This window comes from Poecilia reticulata, chromosome 4 (genome assembly GCF_904066995.2).
Source record: "Poecilia reticulata chromosome 4, P_reticulata-male-v2, whole genome shotgun sequence".
Classification (NCBI taxonomy): Eukaryota; Metazoa; Chordata; class Actinopteri; order Cyprinodontiformes; family Poeciliidae; genus Poecilia; species Poecilia reticulata.
In genome coordinates this window covers 30,323,954-30,344,083 of record NC_088833.1, presented here as the reverse complement: position 1 = coordinate 30,344,083, position 20,130 = coordinate 30,323,954, and the positions used below count along the sequence as shown (strand labels likewise).

Genomic DNA, 20,130 nt, shown 5'->3' with positions numbered 1-20,130 from the left:
ATTCGTCATTCTTTGTCAGCCTGACAAGGACGACCAATATGTCAATATGCGCGGCCCAGTTCATGGATATGCTGTCATCTCCTCCGCTCCCTACTCACGATGTAAAACCATAACAAACCATGATAGTGTCCTTCAAACCAAAATCTTGAGTCTGTTAAAAACTTATGGTTCATTATGAAAAACAGGAAGTCCGCTGAGTTTTCAACCCCCTCAGCTGATTTTATCAGCCAAACTATTTCTACCTGTGGGAATTTCACCCAACACGGAGTAGAAACAAGGAAGATCAAGGCCATTGCTTCCTTCCCCCAGGAGAGTTAGCTATATGGATTTGATCATCTTACCAAAGGATCATGGGAGCCTCATTGACCACTCTAAATCCCTGCCAGTACTTGCTTGTGTTACTGCTTCAGTTGCCACATCAGAGATTGTCCCTAAATATCTTTTTTATTGTCTTACATTAATCTGCGTGAGCTCACTATCAATACAGCAGTAAAGATTAAGGACGGCTGTCTGAGGCATGTAAGGAGAAATCCATGAGGGCATTACTGTCCATCTGCAGTGTGCTTAAGAACACATGGATAAACCACAAGGCAGATGGAGCTGCATGTTGATGGAGCATGAGATCATATTTTGGGCTACTGTTGGCAGTAAAAACCAGTTTGTTTCTAATAAGATTCTTTTGAATTAACAGAAGAAATACTGGTCACTCACTATGCACGTAATTATGTTTGATGCACACATGATGACAATTACAAAAAAACTGCACTTTGTAGATAATACTGAAAATAAAACACTTATAACAACCTGTTTAAGAAAATTGATTAAAGACAAGAAATATTCACTACAGCGACAAAATTATTCACTTCTCTGCCTTCAAACTTGCACAACCCTAAGTGACATTCTTAATATTTAGGGTTGAATTTGATGTTGGCCTATCCATCCCTGAGGTTTAGAAGTTTATTCATGAGAATATCTGACAGATCTGTCAGATCAGACACTGATGCTGGACGAGAAGGCCTCCATTTGAAATGATCCAGAAGGTAATTTGTCAGAGTAAGGTCCAAACCCTGAGCAGGCTGTTCAGTCCTTATTGAACTTGGCTTTGCATCCTGGTGTTCAGTCATGATGAGACAGAAAGGGGCCATCCTTAAACTGTTCCCATGACGATGAGAGCAAGATGTCTCAGTATGTTGAAGCATTGAAGGTTCCTTTTCCCTGAAACTTCTAAAAAGCTCATAATCCTCCCTCTGAACCAAACTTTACTCTTGACACGGCACACTCAGTCATACCGTTCTCCTGCTCATCCATCTGCCTGCCAGACAGATGAAATGTCTCCACTGCTTTAAAGTATAGCTGACATAACTAACAGTTGACTGTGAAATATTTATGAAAACAGAAATTTAAATATATATATATATATATATATATATATATATATATATATATATATATATATATATATATATATATATATATATAAATATTGCTCAAAAAAATAAAGGGAACACTTAAACAACACAATATAACTCCAAGTAAATCAAACTTCTGTGAAATCAAACTGTCCACTTAGGAAGCAACACTGATTGACAACGGGGACCCTCATCGGGTCAATCAGTCAATCAGTGTAGCTTCCTAAGTGGACAGTTCAATTTTTTTCTTCAGTTTCCATTTTTTTAAAAAAAACCTTATGGCCCCAATTTAGCCCCGTATATGTCTGACTGTTTATCATTTATTAAACACATCTTATCTCCGCTCACAGAACCACAGTTGATTAGCAGGAGGAGATCATCTTCTAGCAGCTTGTATTTTATGAACATCCATGATTCTTAAATAAGCTTTTCAGAGGAACTAAATTATAAAATGCATAGTCAACGCTGCTGCTGACTCCATTCTGGAACTGGCATTGACTGCCATTTTGTTCAGACCTTGTAAGCTATCGAGACTCTTTTCACTGAACACAAATGAGGTTTTTCATTAAAACTAGATGTTTTCTTCATATTTTAAGCTCAGCTCAGTTTAGTCTGGGCTTAGAATGCCTTTCTCTGATGTTCTAAGCTAAAGTCATAGCTTCTAGTTCTTCAGCTGCAGCATGCAACTAAACACTAAAGGAAATGTTTATTCAAGAGTGATTTGGATTGCCTGACACCAGCTGAACATAATCTCCAAAAGTTTGGTGCACAAAATTGTTTGCCATAAATGTAAACCGTAAAAAAGATTAACGTAATAAAACAGACTTCACTACAGAACGAACCAAGTTGCTTTGTTTGGGTTTGTTTGTTTGTTTTTTACATCTGTCTGTTTTTTACATCTGTCTTTTTTTTTCGTTTGTTACAGAAATATGTTCCCATCAAATCTGGTCCAGGCCACTTTTCAGCAGGTAAGATACGACAGAGAGTTCTTTAAAGGTACAGGACAGGTACAAATGTTCCTCTGTCAATTGTAGTTTTTTTAATTAATTAATTTAATTATTTTTGTTTAAATAAATACATTAACAATAACCAACTAATGGAAAGCAAACTTCCTAAGTATGTGAGAAACTGGTAAAGTCAGTCTGAACATAATAATAAGAGAAGAGGTGAAATATAACAAATCAACCTGGAAAAACCAGCGGTTTGAAGATTTTAGGACTAAAAGGAACTAAAACTAGAATATGAAACGCTAATGGGTGACTTATTACAGGGATTTTAAATACTGATGGGGATAAAATATCAAATTTTTGCCTAAAACAACCAGGTTACATCCAATCATACATGCCTGACTCTAAAGGTCAAAAGGCAAGAGGCACATCATCAGTCCATTACAGTAACATCTTATGAAAACGTGTCCAGGCTGTCCATAGCTTTACCTAGCACCACTTTAGTAGTGAGGTCAAGGGTTGAAAAATATTTTATTCAATATTTATGTTTTTGTTATTTAATGAATGATTTCATCACTAGCTAACATTTTCTTACTTGCTTAATTTGTTTTAGTGTTCTGTTTTAGTAATCCTTTGCTAACTTAAGTATTGCATACATTATAGAAATACATTTATGTTTATTAGTTAGCAAATCTGGCAAAACTGGGTGTAACTTTATGTAACTACATGGCATCAAAGGGCTTCAAAAATAATCTTTAATATGTGCTGAATATAGATTATTGAATTTGCCAGCCTTCATAGGATGCACCTTACATTACTTTACCTTTAGACCTATGGTGGTTTGAAGTAAGTCTACTAAAATTCTAAAGAAGGGGCTAAAACTAAAGCTCTGCTTACAACCTCTGATGAAAAGCAATGTTTTTAATTCAGCTGGAATTCCAGTCGGAATGCTTCAGAGAATTTCCCAGAAATCCATTAGTATGTTCTGGTTCAAAAATTTTTTAACACAATTTATTCAACCTCATGAAAAGTGTCACTGTCTCCCCTGACAACAGTACCAAACACGGAGCCAGCTCATCGTGAAACCGAAGCCAACGGTGAGTCAGGCCCAGTCAGAGTCCACCACGCGGCGGCCGCTCATCTATGGCATCCAGGACGATAACGGCACTGACATCCGGAACTTTGCTCTTGACCTCACCCCTCCTCCGGACGTGCTGGTGCGCACTCGTGAAGGAACGAGTGATGGAATGAACGTCCTCGGGATCGTTATCTTCTCAGCCACCATGGGTACGTGTTCCAACTGTGTTTGAAATTTGGAACCATTTCAGAATGATATGCTTTTGACATCTCGTTGTCTTGACAGGCATCATGTTAGGAAGAATGGGCCCCAATGGAAGCGCCTTGGTCAACTTCTGCCAAAGTCTCAATGAAGCGGTTCTTAGAATTGTGGCCATTGTCATATGGTGAGGACCTTTAATGATACTTAAAGGTACCGTTAAGTACTTAATGGTACATTATACTTATATGTACTTACACATAAAAGCATAAGTTCTGTTGAACCTTGTTACATATTGTTATAACAAGCTACATATTGTTGAAGCTTGTTATATTTGTTGAAACTGTCGCTATGTTATGACATTTTATTACGAGACAGATAATCTGTGAAAAAATTGAGGTCCTCTGCCTTCTCCCAGTGCTCCCAGTTCTAACTAGAAACAGCCAATCAGAGCTAGGAGGCGGGTCTTAGCGCTGCCAGTTATGCATGTCATCAAAGCGTGCCATGAATGCTAAGACTAACTAGCAAGGCCACCAATGACGGCAGATTAACAATTTTCCTGTAATGGTAAGTTGTTTCTCCGCCATTAGCACATTTAGCAGCACATTCACTAGAGTTTTTGACAGCACTAAAACACTCCCCGTGGCTCTGATTGATTGTTTTTTTCATCTGAAACAGTGCATTTTCATAGATTGTCTGTCACAACAAGGTGAGTTTTAAAATGTATGTGAAAAAAAAATGTTTTAATAAAAGTTACATACTGCAGCTTTAAAGCTTCATGTTACATGGAGTACAGAGAAAATTGAACATTGAGATGTGGTACATTCTTTCAAAGTTTTGTTCAAATTTCAAAGAAAAAAATTAAATAGATCTAGTAAATAATTCATCAAGGACTTTGTTCATAATGGATCTTGACATGAACTGAATTCTATAGAGTCACCTTCGCAGACATCATAATAGAAACTAAAGAGCAACAACTGAGACCAATAAGAAGAAAAGGTAATATTTTCCTCAAATATATAGAATGGAAATATTCTATTGGTTTTCATTATCCATGAAATCATTGCATTATAAAACTTTGTATGTTGAATAGCTCCATAATATGCATTTATAAACTGGTGGTGCACAAAACAACTCTTATCGAGATTTCTTCAGTACATGGAGGACTTAATGAATCAGTGATACATTCATTAGTATTTCATCACACAGTGCAGAAAATGCAAACAAGTAAAACACAAGCTTGGAACAAGATAAAAAAAGGATGGATATTACTATATGGCCAAAAGATTGCTAACACAGAAGTTTACAAGTTGTTTCTGTGTCCTTGTTTTCCAAGGTCTACGGTGGCTTGCTATTGCGCAGTGTGTTGGGGTCTTGGCAGTGCGTTGTGGGATGGGCTGGTAAAGCTGCTGTGCATTGTGTTTCAGTGCTACACTCACTAAAAGCAGTGTGCAGCTGGAGGATTCAGCTCAGGGTCTACATATGACAAAAAAAAAAAAAATGTTATACACTCATCTGTTCTTTTAGTTGAACCTAAAAGCATTTCTTCCTATTATTGCTGAAAGAGGAAAAAGGAAAAGTGCATGTGGTTGAGCTTTTGCAAAAAAAAATTCCTTCATGTGCATCCTATCATGTTGCATGTTAGTGTCATAACCTTGATTGTTAAAATGAATGTGTTGACTTTGCACTGCGCTACCTAATGCACTGCTGAACCTAATGATAGTCACTCACTGCTTATTAAGCACATGTTGCCATTAGCATGTCGGTTTTCCTTAAAAACTGCTTTTAATTTTTTGTGGCATAAACTCAGCAAGAAGTCAGGAAGATTCCTCAGAAATTTTCATCCATACCAGCTGCGTTTCCAGTTCCCATTGTCACGACCAGTCTAGAGGTGGCTAGATCGCAACATAAAGGATCCATCTTCAGATCTCAATAACCGACACACACAAAGTTGAACAGTTGATAATTATTTATTTTAAAATCAATTTATTTTTTGATGAAGATGTTACAATTGGAGTATTTGGCTTCAGAGTGAGCTATAGCCGAAAACAACAAGCAAAAAGAAACTATCTAAATATTAACAAAAACTTACCTGATTGAAAGAAAATAAACCAAAGGACAAAAACTTACCTTCCTAACTAAGAAAAACATAAGAAAACTGAGGAAACATAAATGGCAGCTCACTCCTACACTCCAGAACCCTAACAGGTGAACAAAGGAAAGAGGAGATGAGTAGAGGATGGAACACAGGAAGTCCGCTTCAGCAGCTTTTATGTCCATCACCTCTGAGAAGCAGCCAATTGGATGTGTCCGTCGTCTTCTTGGAACCAATCAGGGATGGGCACCTGCACGCTCATGTTTGTAATTAACTTTACGACGTCAGTCGTAACACCATAAAATTGCACAAACTGAAAGTACAAAAGCAAATTTGCTTATTGGAAACAGCAATTTTTAAAAAAATTTGCTTTCCAATGAAATGTTTAGGTAGTTTTTCAGCTGTATCAAAATACATGCATTTCACAAAACTGCAAAGGAAACACTTTTCTAATCACACGAGTCACAAGATAAACAGCCGAATGTTACTACTGGCAGAAAAGATGAAGACGACAGGAAGCAGTAGGATGATGATGGTTTGGTTTAGTTTTTTTTTCAGACATAGAGCAGCTGGCTCCACCAGAGCTCTCACAGATTCACGCAGTTCATAAAACCTTGTGTGTTATTTGAACGTTTTGAATCTATAGCTCTTCTGTAAAATCGCCAGCTACAATTTCCCCAAAACACCGCAAGTAGGCGGGGCCGCTTGAATAAGATGTTTCCTCTGATTGGCTGATAGATGATGATTAATTTAAAAGCTACAATTCTTCCAGATTCTGATGATTGGTTTAAACTTCAGCATATCAACATCACCACATGTAGATTCCTAAATGCATTGAATTGCTACCATTATCAAATCAACATGTGTACCTAATAAAGTGCCATTAGAGTGTGTAAATGAGAAAAATAAGAAAATTACAAAATGGTCTTGGAAGCAACAAATGAGATGTCCCACCCACAGCAGTGGCATCACGGTTCAGCTGCAACATGAAGTAACAATGTACAAGTCATGAAGAAACAGCATTGAAAAAAGTTGGTCAAAACAACCAAAGTGTCTAAGTAATAAGAGTTAAAACATTATAATTATCTTCACACTAAAGGTTTCATTAATTTGTAGATCCAGACGCTTTCCTAAACAGTGTGTGGTTGTGGAGGCCATAAAATAGTCCTTATCCTGTGAGAAAGGGTCATAAATATTTACGTATTTTCACTTATTAGTGGTCCTAATGTTTGCACTCATAAATGAACTAGCCGGTGTACACTTCGTCCTGCCAGGTACTTTCCATTTGGCATCGTTTTCCTGGTGGCTGGTAAAATCCTGGAGATGAGTGATCCCTCTGCAATGGGGAAGAAGCTGGGTTTTTATGCCATCACCGTGGTGTTTGGTTTGGTGTTGCACGGCTTGTTCATCCTGCCTGCCATGTACTTCTTCATCACCAAAAAAAGCCCCATCGTTTACATCCGGGGAATCCTGCAAGCCTTGCTTATAGCCCTGGCCACTTCCTCCAGGTAAAGAAATAAGTAGCACAATTAGATACATATGTTCTACATTTGTTTCTAGTCGTCTTTTAAAAGGTTTTCTCTTGATCTTTTCTATAAAAGGATTTAATCTGATTTTGGATTTAAAATTTTCTAATGACATCTCTTTTCTATCTTCGACAGCTCTGCCACTTTGCCTATAACCTTCAAGTGCCTCTTAGAGAACAATCACATTGACCGACGCATCATCCGATTTGTGCTCCCAGTGGGCGCCACCATCAACATGGACGGCACTGCCCTTTATGAAGCTGTGGCGGCCATTTTCATTGCACAAGTTAATAATTATGAGCTGGATTTTGGCCAGATCATCACTATCAGGTCAGTGTATTATATTGAATATATACTTTGATTTGATTTACTTGGAGGCTCACTGGAATTATTTTCCTTCTCTCTGAAAATAATGTGACAGTCCTAAGAAATAGGTTGGACTCCTGAGGACTTTGAAAGCACAGTAATTATTTATTCAATGGAAACAAAAACTAATTTTTTTCAAATTTGCCAACATATTTCCTAATCAATACTGAACCACACAATTATACAGCTCTATAATTAAAATTAGTGCTAATTTACGCTGCAGTCCTTGCCAATGCCCCTGCTGCTGGTTCAGTCAGGAATGCCTTTACTGTTGTTGGGTTTTCAGTCGACGTTGAGTTCACTGCTGTCTTCCAGAAAATATCCTCCTCTACTTCTGTCTCAAGCTCCTACAACCACCATTTTATTTGGCTCCTGTTTCTGTCAATGACAATGGGGAGGTGAGGGGCCAGGGGGGTTGAGGATGGCCCACCTTTGTATCAAGTCCCTGCTTTCTCTTCTGACCCTTATGAAACAAAGTTTGCTGATCTCTGCAGCCTTTACGACAGCATTCTAAGGTCCGACATGGGTCACCACAGCCTCACTTTTGTGTCCAGAGGATCTAAAATCCATCTCTCTCGTTGTGTTCCATACTTTACTTTCGGTTTGAGTTCCATCTCAGGTTTCTGAGTCATTAAATTTAAGCTTGTTGTTTTATTTTAGTCAATTTGGTCTCTCTACTTTCTGTTCTCTGTCTAACCTACTTTGGGTATGGATTCAAATATACATGATACACCACTTTTTGAAGAGTACAGTAGAGTTTAGTACAGTAGCATAAAATTCATACAAATATCTATAATATAGAAAAGAAATATTAAGTGATGGAAACTAAAACACTCAAATTGCTACCATTACATTTACAAGATTTACATTTGCAAATAATCATCATTAGCTGCGTTTGAATGAAACAAATGTGTATATTCTACTAATGTCGAAAAAACACAATTTTTCTATAGTGTGGCTTCAAATAAATAGGGAATTAAATTAAATTTATGGCCAACTAGATGCCGCCCTGGGTGATTGCCCCTGTCGCGAAATCTGATACCGCCACTGATCAGAGGCATTGGAGACTCTGATTATAATATTCAGGCGTTGGCGCGACAAACCCCTCATAAATACGTGCGATTACGTATGCAGCATTTGGGGGAAATTGCAGTCAGTGATTTTACGGAAAAGTTATGGATTCAACATGACACGGATTCAGTGACACAAAGTTTTATGAATTGTGTGATGCTGTGAGATCTCTGGTGGAACCAGCTGTGCATTGTCCTGAAAAACAAACCATCGTCCTCCTACTGTTTCCTGTCATCTTCTTCATGGTTTTCTCCAGTAGTAACATCTTGTTGTTGATCACATCTTTTGTGTGATGCAAAGAAAAATTGTTTCCATTGCCATTTTTCCACAAAGGTTGAAAAACCACCTCATTCTAACCTGATGCACAAACTTTTTTATCTAAAAATGTTAGTTTTTTTGTTTGTTTTTTTTTTCAAAATTGCCATTGATCAAATTTATTTTCATACTTTCAATTTGCCCAGTCTGTGGCTAATGGAAATGCAGCCATTGTAAGATTGTGTGACTGTGTGTGCATGTGCGTGTACATGTGTGAGTGTGTGTGTGTGTGTGTGTGTGTGTGTGTGTGTGCGTGCGTGCGTGCGTGCGTGCGTGCGTGCGTGCGCGTGTGTGTGTGTGTGTGTGTGTGTGTGTGTGTGTGTGTGTGTGTGTGTGTGTGTGTGTGTGTGTGTGTGTGTGTGTGTCTGCGTTGGGTGTGAAACAAGAGCAACAAAGGATTAAAAGATTTCTAAAATTGCTGTCATTACTGTGTGGTCAGTCTGATCTTGTAACAAGATGGCTGCTGTGGCTGGAACATTGGCTTCTTGAAAGGTAGAACTCTGGAAAGTTCTCACCAACTGGAGCCAGGTCTTTGTTTCAGACAACCTCCCACCGCGCCGCCCTCCAGGGTAGTTGAGAGGAAGAGTCTGGAAGAAAAGACTTAGTAAAAACAGATGAGAAGGGGGAGTGAAACATTAGAGTCTGAGGTTTTATTTAAATAAGTAGTTTCACATTTCTAACCATATTTCAGAGTAAAAGACCTGTTCACCTTGAGCTACAGTATATGAACAGAGGGAGGTGGCCTGTCTGCTTGGCTTTTTCACAATACTCTCGTCATGAACCCCGAAAGGCAAACTGCCTCTGAGCTCCCCCTGATCACTCATTAATCACAAGTGAATACAGTGATATCCTCCACAGCTCTGAATGTACAGAATTATAGCTGGCAGTCAAGAGGGTTCATGCAGCGTTGGCATCCTGTTGTCATACCTAAAAGCTGCATGTATCTCCACTTTTCACAACAATCATGGCGAACAAACCAAATATAGCAATCCTGTTGTTATCCAAGTACAACTTCAAGTTTATATAATATAGCTCAAATTCTTAAAGGGATTTGCATTGTGTTATAATGCAATTCCTTCATCAAAAACATTTCTGAAGTGTTGCCTTGATTCTTTCATGTGTTTGAGAAATCCTATGATCTCCCATGGCAACCATTGAGCTGTGCAAAACACCTAAGTGGACCTAGCCCCGCCTTCAAGGTTCAGCTTCTACTCAAAGCTGCAGTTCCCAAGCTTCTAGCTCACAGAGCAGCCCTTACCTCCGACTCCCCTACTCAGCTCCCTCAGACTAGCCAGCAGCAGTTAGCAAACACCTGGTGAAACTGCACATCTGTTGAGCTCTTTATAGGAGCTTCTCAGTGAAACGCTGGTAAAAATGTAGTTAAAGGGTTAATAGAGGAGCCGTGTTGTGATGACTTCCTGAAGGCGGAGTTTCAGAAAGAGCAGGAGCTTTTAAAGAGGCAGAGACCCAATTTCAAGGCGTTAAATTAAGAAATCAAATTTGAAGCCATATTTTAAATATTGCATTTTTTTCTAACAACTGAAGTTAACATAGTTACATAATTGTGCTAAGAAATGGCACTATGTGCTTGGAAAATACATAGCTCTGCACCTGTAACCTTCTCATCAGAAGTCCTGTTTATGTTTGTAAATCGTGATGTTTGCTGGTCACACACATCCCAGTCACACAAACCATGAATCATCGCTACATCACTCCTCCCACCCCTGCAGAAGTCAGCTGATTCAGAATTCACTTTTGAAAACATAGGTAATAGAAGTGGGATGACTTTAACCCCCCTCATCATATCAGTCTTTCACAACACACACACACGCACACACACACAAAATATGGAAACAGCAAAAGAGCAACTCAGTCCTACCTTAAAGTGTGACAGGGCCACATATGACTCATTTTACACTTTATATATGGACTTTATTTCTTAAAACTTTGTCACTGATGGTTGGATGTCATGGGACTTCTTCAGAAATGTGAGGACTTTTGATTGTTACCACGTTGAAGCTGTGTTGCTCTTAACAAAAAGCCCCCTTGGTCACTTCCACCAGACCCTCTATCCCTTTGGGTTAAGCCCTGCTCCCAGCTGTTCCCAAGCTTCAAAGTTCTTATAGTTCTGTAACCAATCAACCGTGATCGGGTCCCTCTTATTATTTGGTTGGTACGGAGTATGTCCGATGTTTCAAAGTCATTATAAGGTGGTTTATAGAAAGTACCACCCCCGAGTTTCAAATTTGATTAAAACTCATATGAGATCAAACAATGTAGTTCAGCGATTATCACACAGAAGGATCTGACCAGTTCTTTGACCTTGAGCATAAACCATATCATGAGCAGTGGAATGAATGTCTGTTTTATCTCTGCACGCTGCCTCGTCTCGGGCTTTATTGACTATTTCAACTTGCAAGCATTTTTCTTTCCAAGGTGAAGGTACCCATCCAAACAATCAAGGCCCACATATGCTAATATAAGATATGCTTTGTAGTCGTCATAGCGATCTCCATTTCTCTTTTCTTCTATGGTTGATGCTCACACTATCACTACCAATGTTAGCGCCTTCCCCATTTTACTCCACAACTACATTTTATGGTTACACACCTGCAGTTCATTTGTCAGAATGTGACAAATGAACATTCAGTACAATGTTATCTGCTAAATCACCATTCTACTTCAGCCAAATTTAACTTATAATCAGGGATCATTTTAAATTTGAAACATCACAACAGTATGAAAGTTTTTTTTTTGCATTTTAATGAAAAACGTCCTCTAATTTCCTCAGTTTTTACTCCAAGGTCATGGGGGACGTCTTGCTGTGGTCTTTAAAGAAAATTACAATTGTAATCAGATGGAGGATTGATCTTTCACTTCTGAATGCCAGGTCTTCAAAGTAGGCATGAAAAATATATTCTACTGTATTGTAATTTATTGACCCCCTGCTCCGGTTGAGCCTTACATTCTGAATGTGTAGAGACATTTTAACACTAATTATCAAGTGGAAGGTTTTAATTGTTTATGATTTCAACTTTCACATTGATTACCTCCTCCTGTGATGAAGCTGCAGACTCTTTCAACTTAAAACAAGATGGTGGCTACTAATATAACGAAGCATTCATTTGATCTTCTCTTCTCTTTAGGACTAATCATCGACCATTTATATATTTGAAGAGATTTTTGTGAGTGACCATAGTTGTGTTTTCTTAAGGCTTATTCTAATATTCATTCTGCAGCAGTTTATTTTTGCTTTATTCAACTGAAAAGGAATAGTCCCCCGATATCTGGTGTTTTTAAGAGAGCTGTGATCAAACTCACAGCTTCTGGGAAGTTCACACGTTGAGCCTTAAGGCCTTTGAATCCAATATTTAAAATAACTCCAGAACTGTTCTCAAATCCAGTATTGTCAAGCAAAACAAATTGGTAAAATAAATGATATTGCTTCTCCTAAATACCTGTACCTTTTACTGAGATTTTACATTGTAGATTGCATCCCCTTATTTAACACACTTCTTAGTTTGGTGGAGATTTCTGAATGGAGGGGTTTGTCTCTTCGGTCACCATATCATGTCAGACTCTACTGGGTAATTATGTGGTGCACCTCAAGAACCTTTTTGCTATATGTCATATATTTGCTATATTGTATTTTTACTCACTTGGAGAGATCATTAGCATATTTTATAGTATTTCCTATTACATTTATTCAAATGAAGGACGACAGTGATTGAAACTGTCAGAATTACAGTGTCTTAAAGAAATACACTTTTTGAAAATTAACACACTTCAACTGAACTCTGAGACTAAATATATGATAATTGTGCCCAGAGAACACCATTCATTAATTAGAGAACACAGATTAACTCTTCTTTGTTCTTTTTTATCATTATTTTTACTTGGTCAAGACTCTGTCTCCTTACTCACATTCACTTTACATACTAAAAATGTATTCATTTTGTCACTGGGACAGTCTTGGTGAAGATGACTAAATATTTGCAGTTACTTTGTCTGTTTAAATACCCACACTTTGAACAACCCAGCTGTGAATAATATAAATTTGTATTTTTAGCTTGAGATGACTTTTGTTGTGAATTGACAGAACATAAACACTAATTTCAGTCCTTCATTGGAACAATGCTAACCTTCCAAATCTCTACCAGCATCACAGCGACGGCAGCAAGCATCGGCGCAGCAGGGATACCACAAGCTGGACTGGTCACCATGGTAATTGTGTTGACATCTGTTGGATTGCCCACTGATGACATCACCCTCATCATTGCAGTGGACTGGGCACTGTAGGTCATGCTTCTTTTTACTAATGTTCTCTAAAAACTCATCGGGCTGAGCATACCGGCTTCATTTTTGCTGCGTGGTCGCTGCATTTCTGATTCGACTTCCCTTTCTCTCCTTTACAGGGACAGATTCCGAACGATGGTAAATGTAATGGGGGATGCTTTGGCCACAGGCATCATGGCACACATCTGCAGGAAAGATTTCATCAAGGAGGGTGATGGGGTTGGTTCTAATTTATTGGTTGCTTAGACTTTGTTTAAAACCTTTCATTGAAAAAAACAAATCCATTCTGTATTGGATTTTTAAACATGGTTCAACATCATATTTTTAAATTTGCAAAACATAATTCTTTGTCAAACATTTATCAACAAACAATGATTCAGTCAAAGTCTGGTCATTTGTAATCACATTTCTATTGAGTATTGATGGCTGAATTTGCTTTTAAAGTTTCAGCTTAAAACTTTACTTTTTTCAGTTGGATTTTCATTTTTACTGTGTTAAATTCTCTGGAGGTGTTTAATCAAAACAAAAAGAAACAAAGACTGTTGGGGTTTTTTTTTTGCCTTTTGTAAGTACTTTTTTTAAATGTCCTGTCCACAGGTACCTCTGGTCTGTGAGGCTAAACTCCCAGTGAATCCCCCACCCACAATGAACTGCCACAACAACAATGGGAACGTTCGACCGCCTTCCTCAGGAGTCAAACACAAGCTCCTTCCTCCTGATGTTGCTCGACTAATGCAGCTTGAGGAAGGTGTTCAGCAGATTTCAGACAAAAAGAAACCTCCAATTCCTCCAAGATATCTGAAGAAGAGCAAAGAACACTGCACCATTGACATGAATGGCCTTGAGACCAATGTATAGCCACTGAGTGCAATTTCATTTGATATAAGTGTATTTGGACAGATGGATGCCCAGAAGCAAAGGGAACTTGTAACAGCATCAATATTGTATTTTATATCCTGCAGTACCAAAATCCATCTCTCTACCTATCTAGCTATGCAGCTAGCTAGCAATCTGTCTGTCTAACCAGCTAGCTAGCTTGTTGTATACTGCAGCACTGGTCATGCCAAAAGAAATGACAAAAAGTTGTTCTTTTATTTAAAGGTCAGAATTTGTGAGCAATAGACACTGGCCAGTGTCACACCTTGGAAAACATGGAAAAATCGGCTGGAAAGTTTTTATGTGGAAGAAGGGTCTGGTCCATATGGTTTAGTGGAGAATAAATTAACATAAGTTTTTCATACAAATTACATGTGTGTTGTGAATGGAGTTTGTTTTCCAGCTGTGCTATTTCTTTTTTTTTCTCAATTCTGTCTCTGTCGGGTTTTAAAAACTTCTTATTTGCATTTCTTCATTGCCAGGAAAAGGACTGCAAAACCATTTCTCTCCATTGCCACTATGTTTAAGCATTGTTCTTCTGATCCAGGACTGGCTTTCATGCTCACACAAGAAGTCACTCTTTGTTCCTTCCAATTTGCACGCTTCCTAAGTGACGAGATGGTTCCACTCACACAGTGAAAACATGTTTACAACAATACAATGACATGTAAAGAAAATTACAATGATTGGTTGGAGCACATTGTGAGGTAACTTGTCTCTGTCCCAGAGTCAGATATTGACTGATGCAATTGTATATTCAGTAAAGATAGTTCAGTCACTTGTCTGAAAAATGCACCAAGAGAAGGATTCTGTAGAGTCTGTGTGTGTGCTCATATGTGTGTATGATGACCAGTGTTATCAGGCTGGAACTGCAGTGAATAATGTTGAGTGTCAGAAATACTCTGACATTACTCTCACTTTTCATGAAAGGCCCATTTGAAATGGTACTGACATCTTGGCACTAGAATCTAAAACTGGGTTCTCAAAAGACAACTTTTCCTTTATAACAAACTTTTAATTTTCTGTGGCACTTTAATGCTCAACTCCTTGACCAGTTTTTTTCTTGAGCGTTTGTCAGATAGTCTGCTTCTTTCTATTGCACGAAAAACTCTGACTTTCATGAATGCTTTACAGAACCACATTCATGCAAAAGAGCGTACACTCGAGCTTGGTGATGAAAAGGTAAACTTAAATGGTTTTGCCTTATGGTCCTTGACTGATAAGGACGGGAACTGAAGTGATTTTATTTTTTTATGTTTCAACTAATATGTGAAGAAAAAAGACATTTGTATATGACAAATTTAATGGCTTTTGGCTAAACTTGATCAAATCAAAAGACTTGGGACTTTATTTGGATTTGAGCTTTTTGACATTTCAATGAACTATTAATGTTGAACATTTCCAGCCAGCTTTCACAATTACCCAGCCTCCCTGTAACAATACAACATCCAATGAAGTTGCTGAAGATAAGCATAAAGAAATTTGGAGAAAGAAATGTTTCCAGAAATGATGGGTGGTGAAAAAGAAACAATGTCAAGTGTGCAAGGCTGAACAGAAAGCACACCATAGCAATCAAGGTTTGGGACTAACATAAATTGAATGTTATCTTAACAAAGTCTTTTTTTTCTTCTTTTGCTTGCTACTTAAATCATAGAGACAAAAAAGTCATTTTGTTTACAGGAGTTGAAGTGTTGGCTGATCTCATTGGTTAATCTGAAAAAAAAAAACACATTTTAGTCTAAAAATGATACTTTCACTTGTTTTGTCTTATGAACAGTCTAAATCTCAAAACTGTTAATACACATTAGACTTTTTACAACACAAATAAACTCCTAACTCTTGTCTACATATATTTTTTGTGTGTGTTTATTTGAGTTGCTGCATGTGTTTCTCCAATATTAAAGATTGATTATGTCCACAGCCAATGCTGTTTCAGAAAGGAAAAAAGAAAAAGACAACCAGTGGATCACCCTTTTCCTTTTGATCAGTGGAAAAGGGTGATCAAAAGAGTTTTTCACCACTCTCTGCTAGAGTGGTGAAAAAAATGCTCTGTGTTTAACTGACTGGGATTCATATTTTCAGCTGCTATGTCCGAACATGAATGTTTTATAGAAATCGGGGCAGAATGTGCACACTGGGCCTCTACAGCAGGGTTGTGCATATGGCTAATGGCTAATAACCAATTCACATAAAAACCAGAAACACTTGCAAGAAAGTCAGACCTACGTGTGCCATAACACACACTGGTTTCACTCCACTGCATCATCTGTCTTTTTTTCATATACACAAAAGTTTCTGAAGGCCAAGAACCAGCGTAGAAATTAACATTCAAACACATGGAACACAGATTATGCAAGAAGGACAGAGATGGAAAAAACACAACCTTGCTCTGGTTGTTCTAAGTCAATCAAGTGATCAGTGGTACAAATGCAAAGTATAGTCAGTGGTTTGTAAGAAATAACAGATATTTTATTTGGTTCACAATTCATAGAAAAAATAAAGATAAAAGTGGTCACAACTTTATAAGACAAATATTTTAATGTAAAAGCAGGAAAGGCTAAAATTGAGGACTTGGCTGGCCTGTTGATAAGCAGCTACAGACTCGCCTTGCAGGAGAATGAGATCCTGCCCATCTCATTTTCACTCCATATAGTCCATTGCTGTCCCAGTAAATAGTCTCGAAATGTATCTGTCATTGCCCACTTTTCATGGAACAGTAATTGACCATGTTCCTCTCTGTGGTTCTTAGTCCATGGCGGCCAAAGGCAAAGGGGCGGAGCTCCAGGGCAACTGCAACTGGCCTGGAGAAATTAGCATAAGCTAGAACAGGTGTGCCAACCAGCCTGGCTTGTATCTCTTCAAAGCCTTGTTCACAATCATCTGACCAATGGTTACCTAACTGCCTTTGCCACTGACAACCCCAAATCTTCTGCATCTCAACAGCTATTAGCTGTTGGCTGCCAATTTTACAAAACCTTCAATAAATCGTCTATAGTAGCTGACAAACCCCAGAAAGGACTGCAGCTCTGGGACACTGGTTTTTGTGGAGTACCTCAAGGATCCATTTTGAGTTCTTTTTTGTTTTCTTTAAACACTCTGTCATCCTTTTAGAAAGTATAACATTTTTTCCCATCAGTTTGATAATGATATCCAAATATATTTCCCTTTCAATTGGCATATTTGTGACCCACTGCAGTCTCTGTTAAATAGTCTACTGGATGTTAAAGAATGGTTAACTCAAAACTATCTGACCCTGAATGACAACAAAACCAAAGTTATTGTGTTTGATGATAGCACCTTCCGATTCAAACTGATTTCCTTGTCTCCCTTAGCAGTCCATCGCTCCTCCACTGTCAGGAGTCTCTGAGTGTTTTTAGGTAGTTCCTTGAAATTTCAGAAAGTGTCCACAGTAGTCAGGATTTTCTTGTATCACCAAATTACCCAAGATAAATCTTACATTCTACAAAAATCACTGACTGTTGTTTTTCCTGGATAAGCAATTTCACTGAGTTAGAAATGAATGCATCTACCGTTCAGTCGCTGTTGACAGTGTCCATATATTGGAGATTATTGGGGTTATTACAGGGAATGCTTGAAAAGATTGCCTTGAAACAGCAGAAAATTACTCTCCTACATGAAAGATTTCAGTTACTTTGAGCGACTGGATCACACATAAGGTCGAACTGCTTTCAGGTTTTCAGTCTTATGACCAACAGTAGATTTCACAGTTTCAGTTTTCCTCATCCAGTCATCTGACTCCTGTGATGTTAACATTCCTCTGTGCTTTCTTTTGGCTATACACAACCACCTCTACCCCCAATATGGAGCACCGTGGCACTTGGTGCATATTGAGACCAAATGATTGTTCGTCAAACAACTTTCAGTTTGTAGGACAAGCTGCAGCGATGTTATCCAGAAGATTCTGCTGACTCTAAGGAAACAGACAGCAATTTTTTTCATCGTTTTCAATGATTTATTGCTTTTTTGAATGACTGTAATACTCTATGTGACGATACAAGGCTACAATATGTGCAAGTGACTGTGTTCATAGCAACATGATGAAGGTTATATGTTAAGCATTTTAATTTGATAGGAAATATTTGATATCTTGGTGGAAAACAGGCTGGGGCATAAAAGAAGAGGTACGTTTTCCTGAGCTATATTGATAAGGGTTTTTTTTCTTTTGATTGAAGTATTTCATCCAAAAATACAGCATGATACTGAAAATAATAAGAACATGCATAGCTCATTATTTATTTCTACACAGAAGTAAGTCATTGGCTGCATTTAGTGTAACATTAAAGAGGTTCTGGCTTTAGATCAGTGCTGAAATCGAAATGTTTTACAGGTTATGTATGAGGCATAAGTCTGATCATTTATCATTTTAATTGTGGGTGCAATTAAAATGATAAATGTGACTAACTTTGATTGGTTAGGATTACACAGCACTACATTACAACTAAACTCATGGTCACAGCTTAGTTTGAGCATATAAAGATGCCGAAACATATCCAGTATGTCCATTTACGTTTTTGCCATTTCTCGTTGGAAAAAGGAGACATTTTATCCAGATAAATTTATTTTATACTGCAATGTAATAAAATATTGACTGGGACATACGATCAGCTGAAGAATAATTCTTTTAAAGGCAGCCACCACTGTCACCCAGGAGAGTATGTGCATAGTTTTGATTGTTTTCTTTCAATAACAACCACAGAAAATGTGCAGATGGAGAAGAAATCTGAAGATCCCCACTCCATAGCAGTGCATGATTGACTGATAATAATTCATGATGACATGCAGGAAGCCATGCTGTTTTGAAATGGTGTTGAAAGTATTTTTGGACTCAGATTTTTCAGTTCTATGTGGCCTTTTGTTTTTCACTAAGATAAGGTTTGATAAGCTAACCTTATCTTAATTAGTAATTTATTTGACTATTTCTTTAGAAAATTAGATACTGTTCAGTTTTCAATTTTTTGTTTGAGACGGTCTGTAGAGAATTGTTGACATTAATTTGGATGAAAACTGTTTAAATGCTTAGAATGTTAAAAAGAAATCATTAGTAAATAAATCATCTTTACTTGTTGAGCAAAACCATTTTCTTCAGAAGTGCAGGAGGGGTTCTCCATGTCTGTTTTTGAAGGTTATTTTATGCCTAGGTGTAGTTTAATCTAGCATTTGGTGTCATTTTTTCCTCTTTTACCAAACCCATATCAAATCAGGACTTCAAAGCAGAGTGTGTGTATCCTTAGAGCCCTGATGCACTGGGTCTTGCAAATCAAATGTTCTGGTTTACAAGTATAAAAATTGAACCCAGGGACATACTGAGAACATTTGTTATACTTTATGATCACACAACTTTTGACTGGGAGAAAGTCCACCAGTCTTTCAAAGATCACATCTATAAGTCCATTTGAGGTCGGCAGTACAATAAAAGGCTGCTGCTCAAGCACAAAAATCTTACTCTGCAGTTGTTTTTTTATTACTACTCTGGCTTAAAATAACTTAAAACGTTTGGACTTTTGTTACATTGCTGAATAATAACATCAAAACAAATCTTGTTAGGCTTGTGTTGGTCTGTAATTAGCTATGTAAAATATCCAGGAATAACATAGAATTATGTCCCTGATTTCCAGTGATGGGAAGTAACGAAGTACAAGTACTTCGCTACAAGTACTTCGCTACAAGTACTTCGCTAGAAGTACTTTGTTACTGTACTTAAGTACAATTTTTGTGTATCTGTACTTTACTTAAGTAGATTTAATAATGGATACTTTCTACTTTTACTCCATCCACTACATTTTACAGTAAGTATCTGTACTTTCTACTTCAGTACATTTCTACAACAGTGTCGCGTTACTCGTTAAATCCAAGTTGCGTTGCTCTTTTTGTCCGTTAAAATGTGAAGTTCAGGGACTTAAGGTGGCGCCGTAAAATCCAAGCAATAACGTGA

At 37.7% G+C, this 20,130-nt stretch overlaps 1 protein-coding gene across 1 annotated transcript in view; it reads left to right on the top strand.

The window, feature by feature from the left end:
• The window catches only part of slc1a7b (solute carrier family 1 member 7b), a 61,122-nt gene extending 45,093 nt beyond the window's left edge, over positions 1-16,029 (top strand). Inside the window, exons 4-11 of the mRNA XM_008407803.2 lie at positions 2,335-2,377; positions 3,412-3,643; positions 3,720-3,819; positions 7,002-7,235; positions 7,389-7,583; positions 13,166-13,300; positions 13,421-13,520; positions 13,899-16,029. Coding sequence (XP_008406025.1) covers positions 2,335-2,377; positions 3,412-3,643; positions 3,720-3,819; positions 7,002-7,235; positions 7,389-7,583; positions 13,166-13,300; positions 13,421-13,520; positions 13,899-14,159 — 1,300 coding nt within the window. The 3' untranslated portion in view covers positions 14,160-16,029. The remainder of the gene's footprint in view (positions 1-2,334; positions 2,378-3,411; positions 3,644-3,719; positions 3,820-7,001; positions 7,236-7,388; positions 7,584-13,165; positions 13,301-13,420; positions 13,521-13,898) is intronic.
• The last annotated feature ends 4,101 nt before the right edge of the window (positions 16,030-20,130 follow it).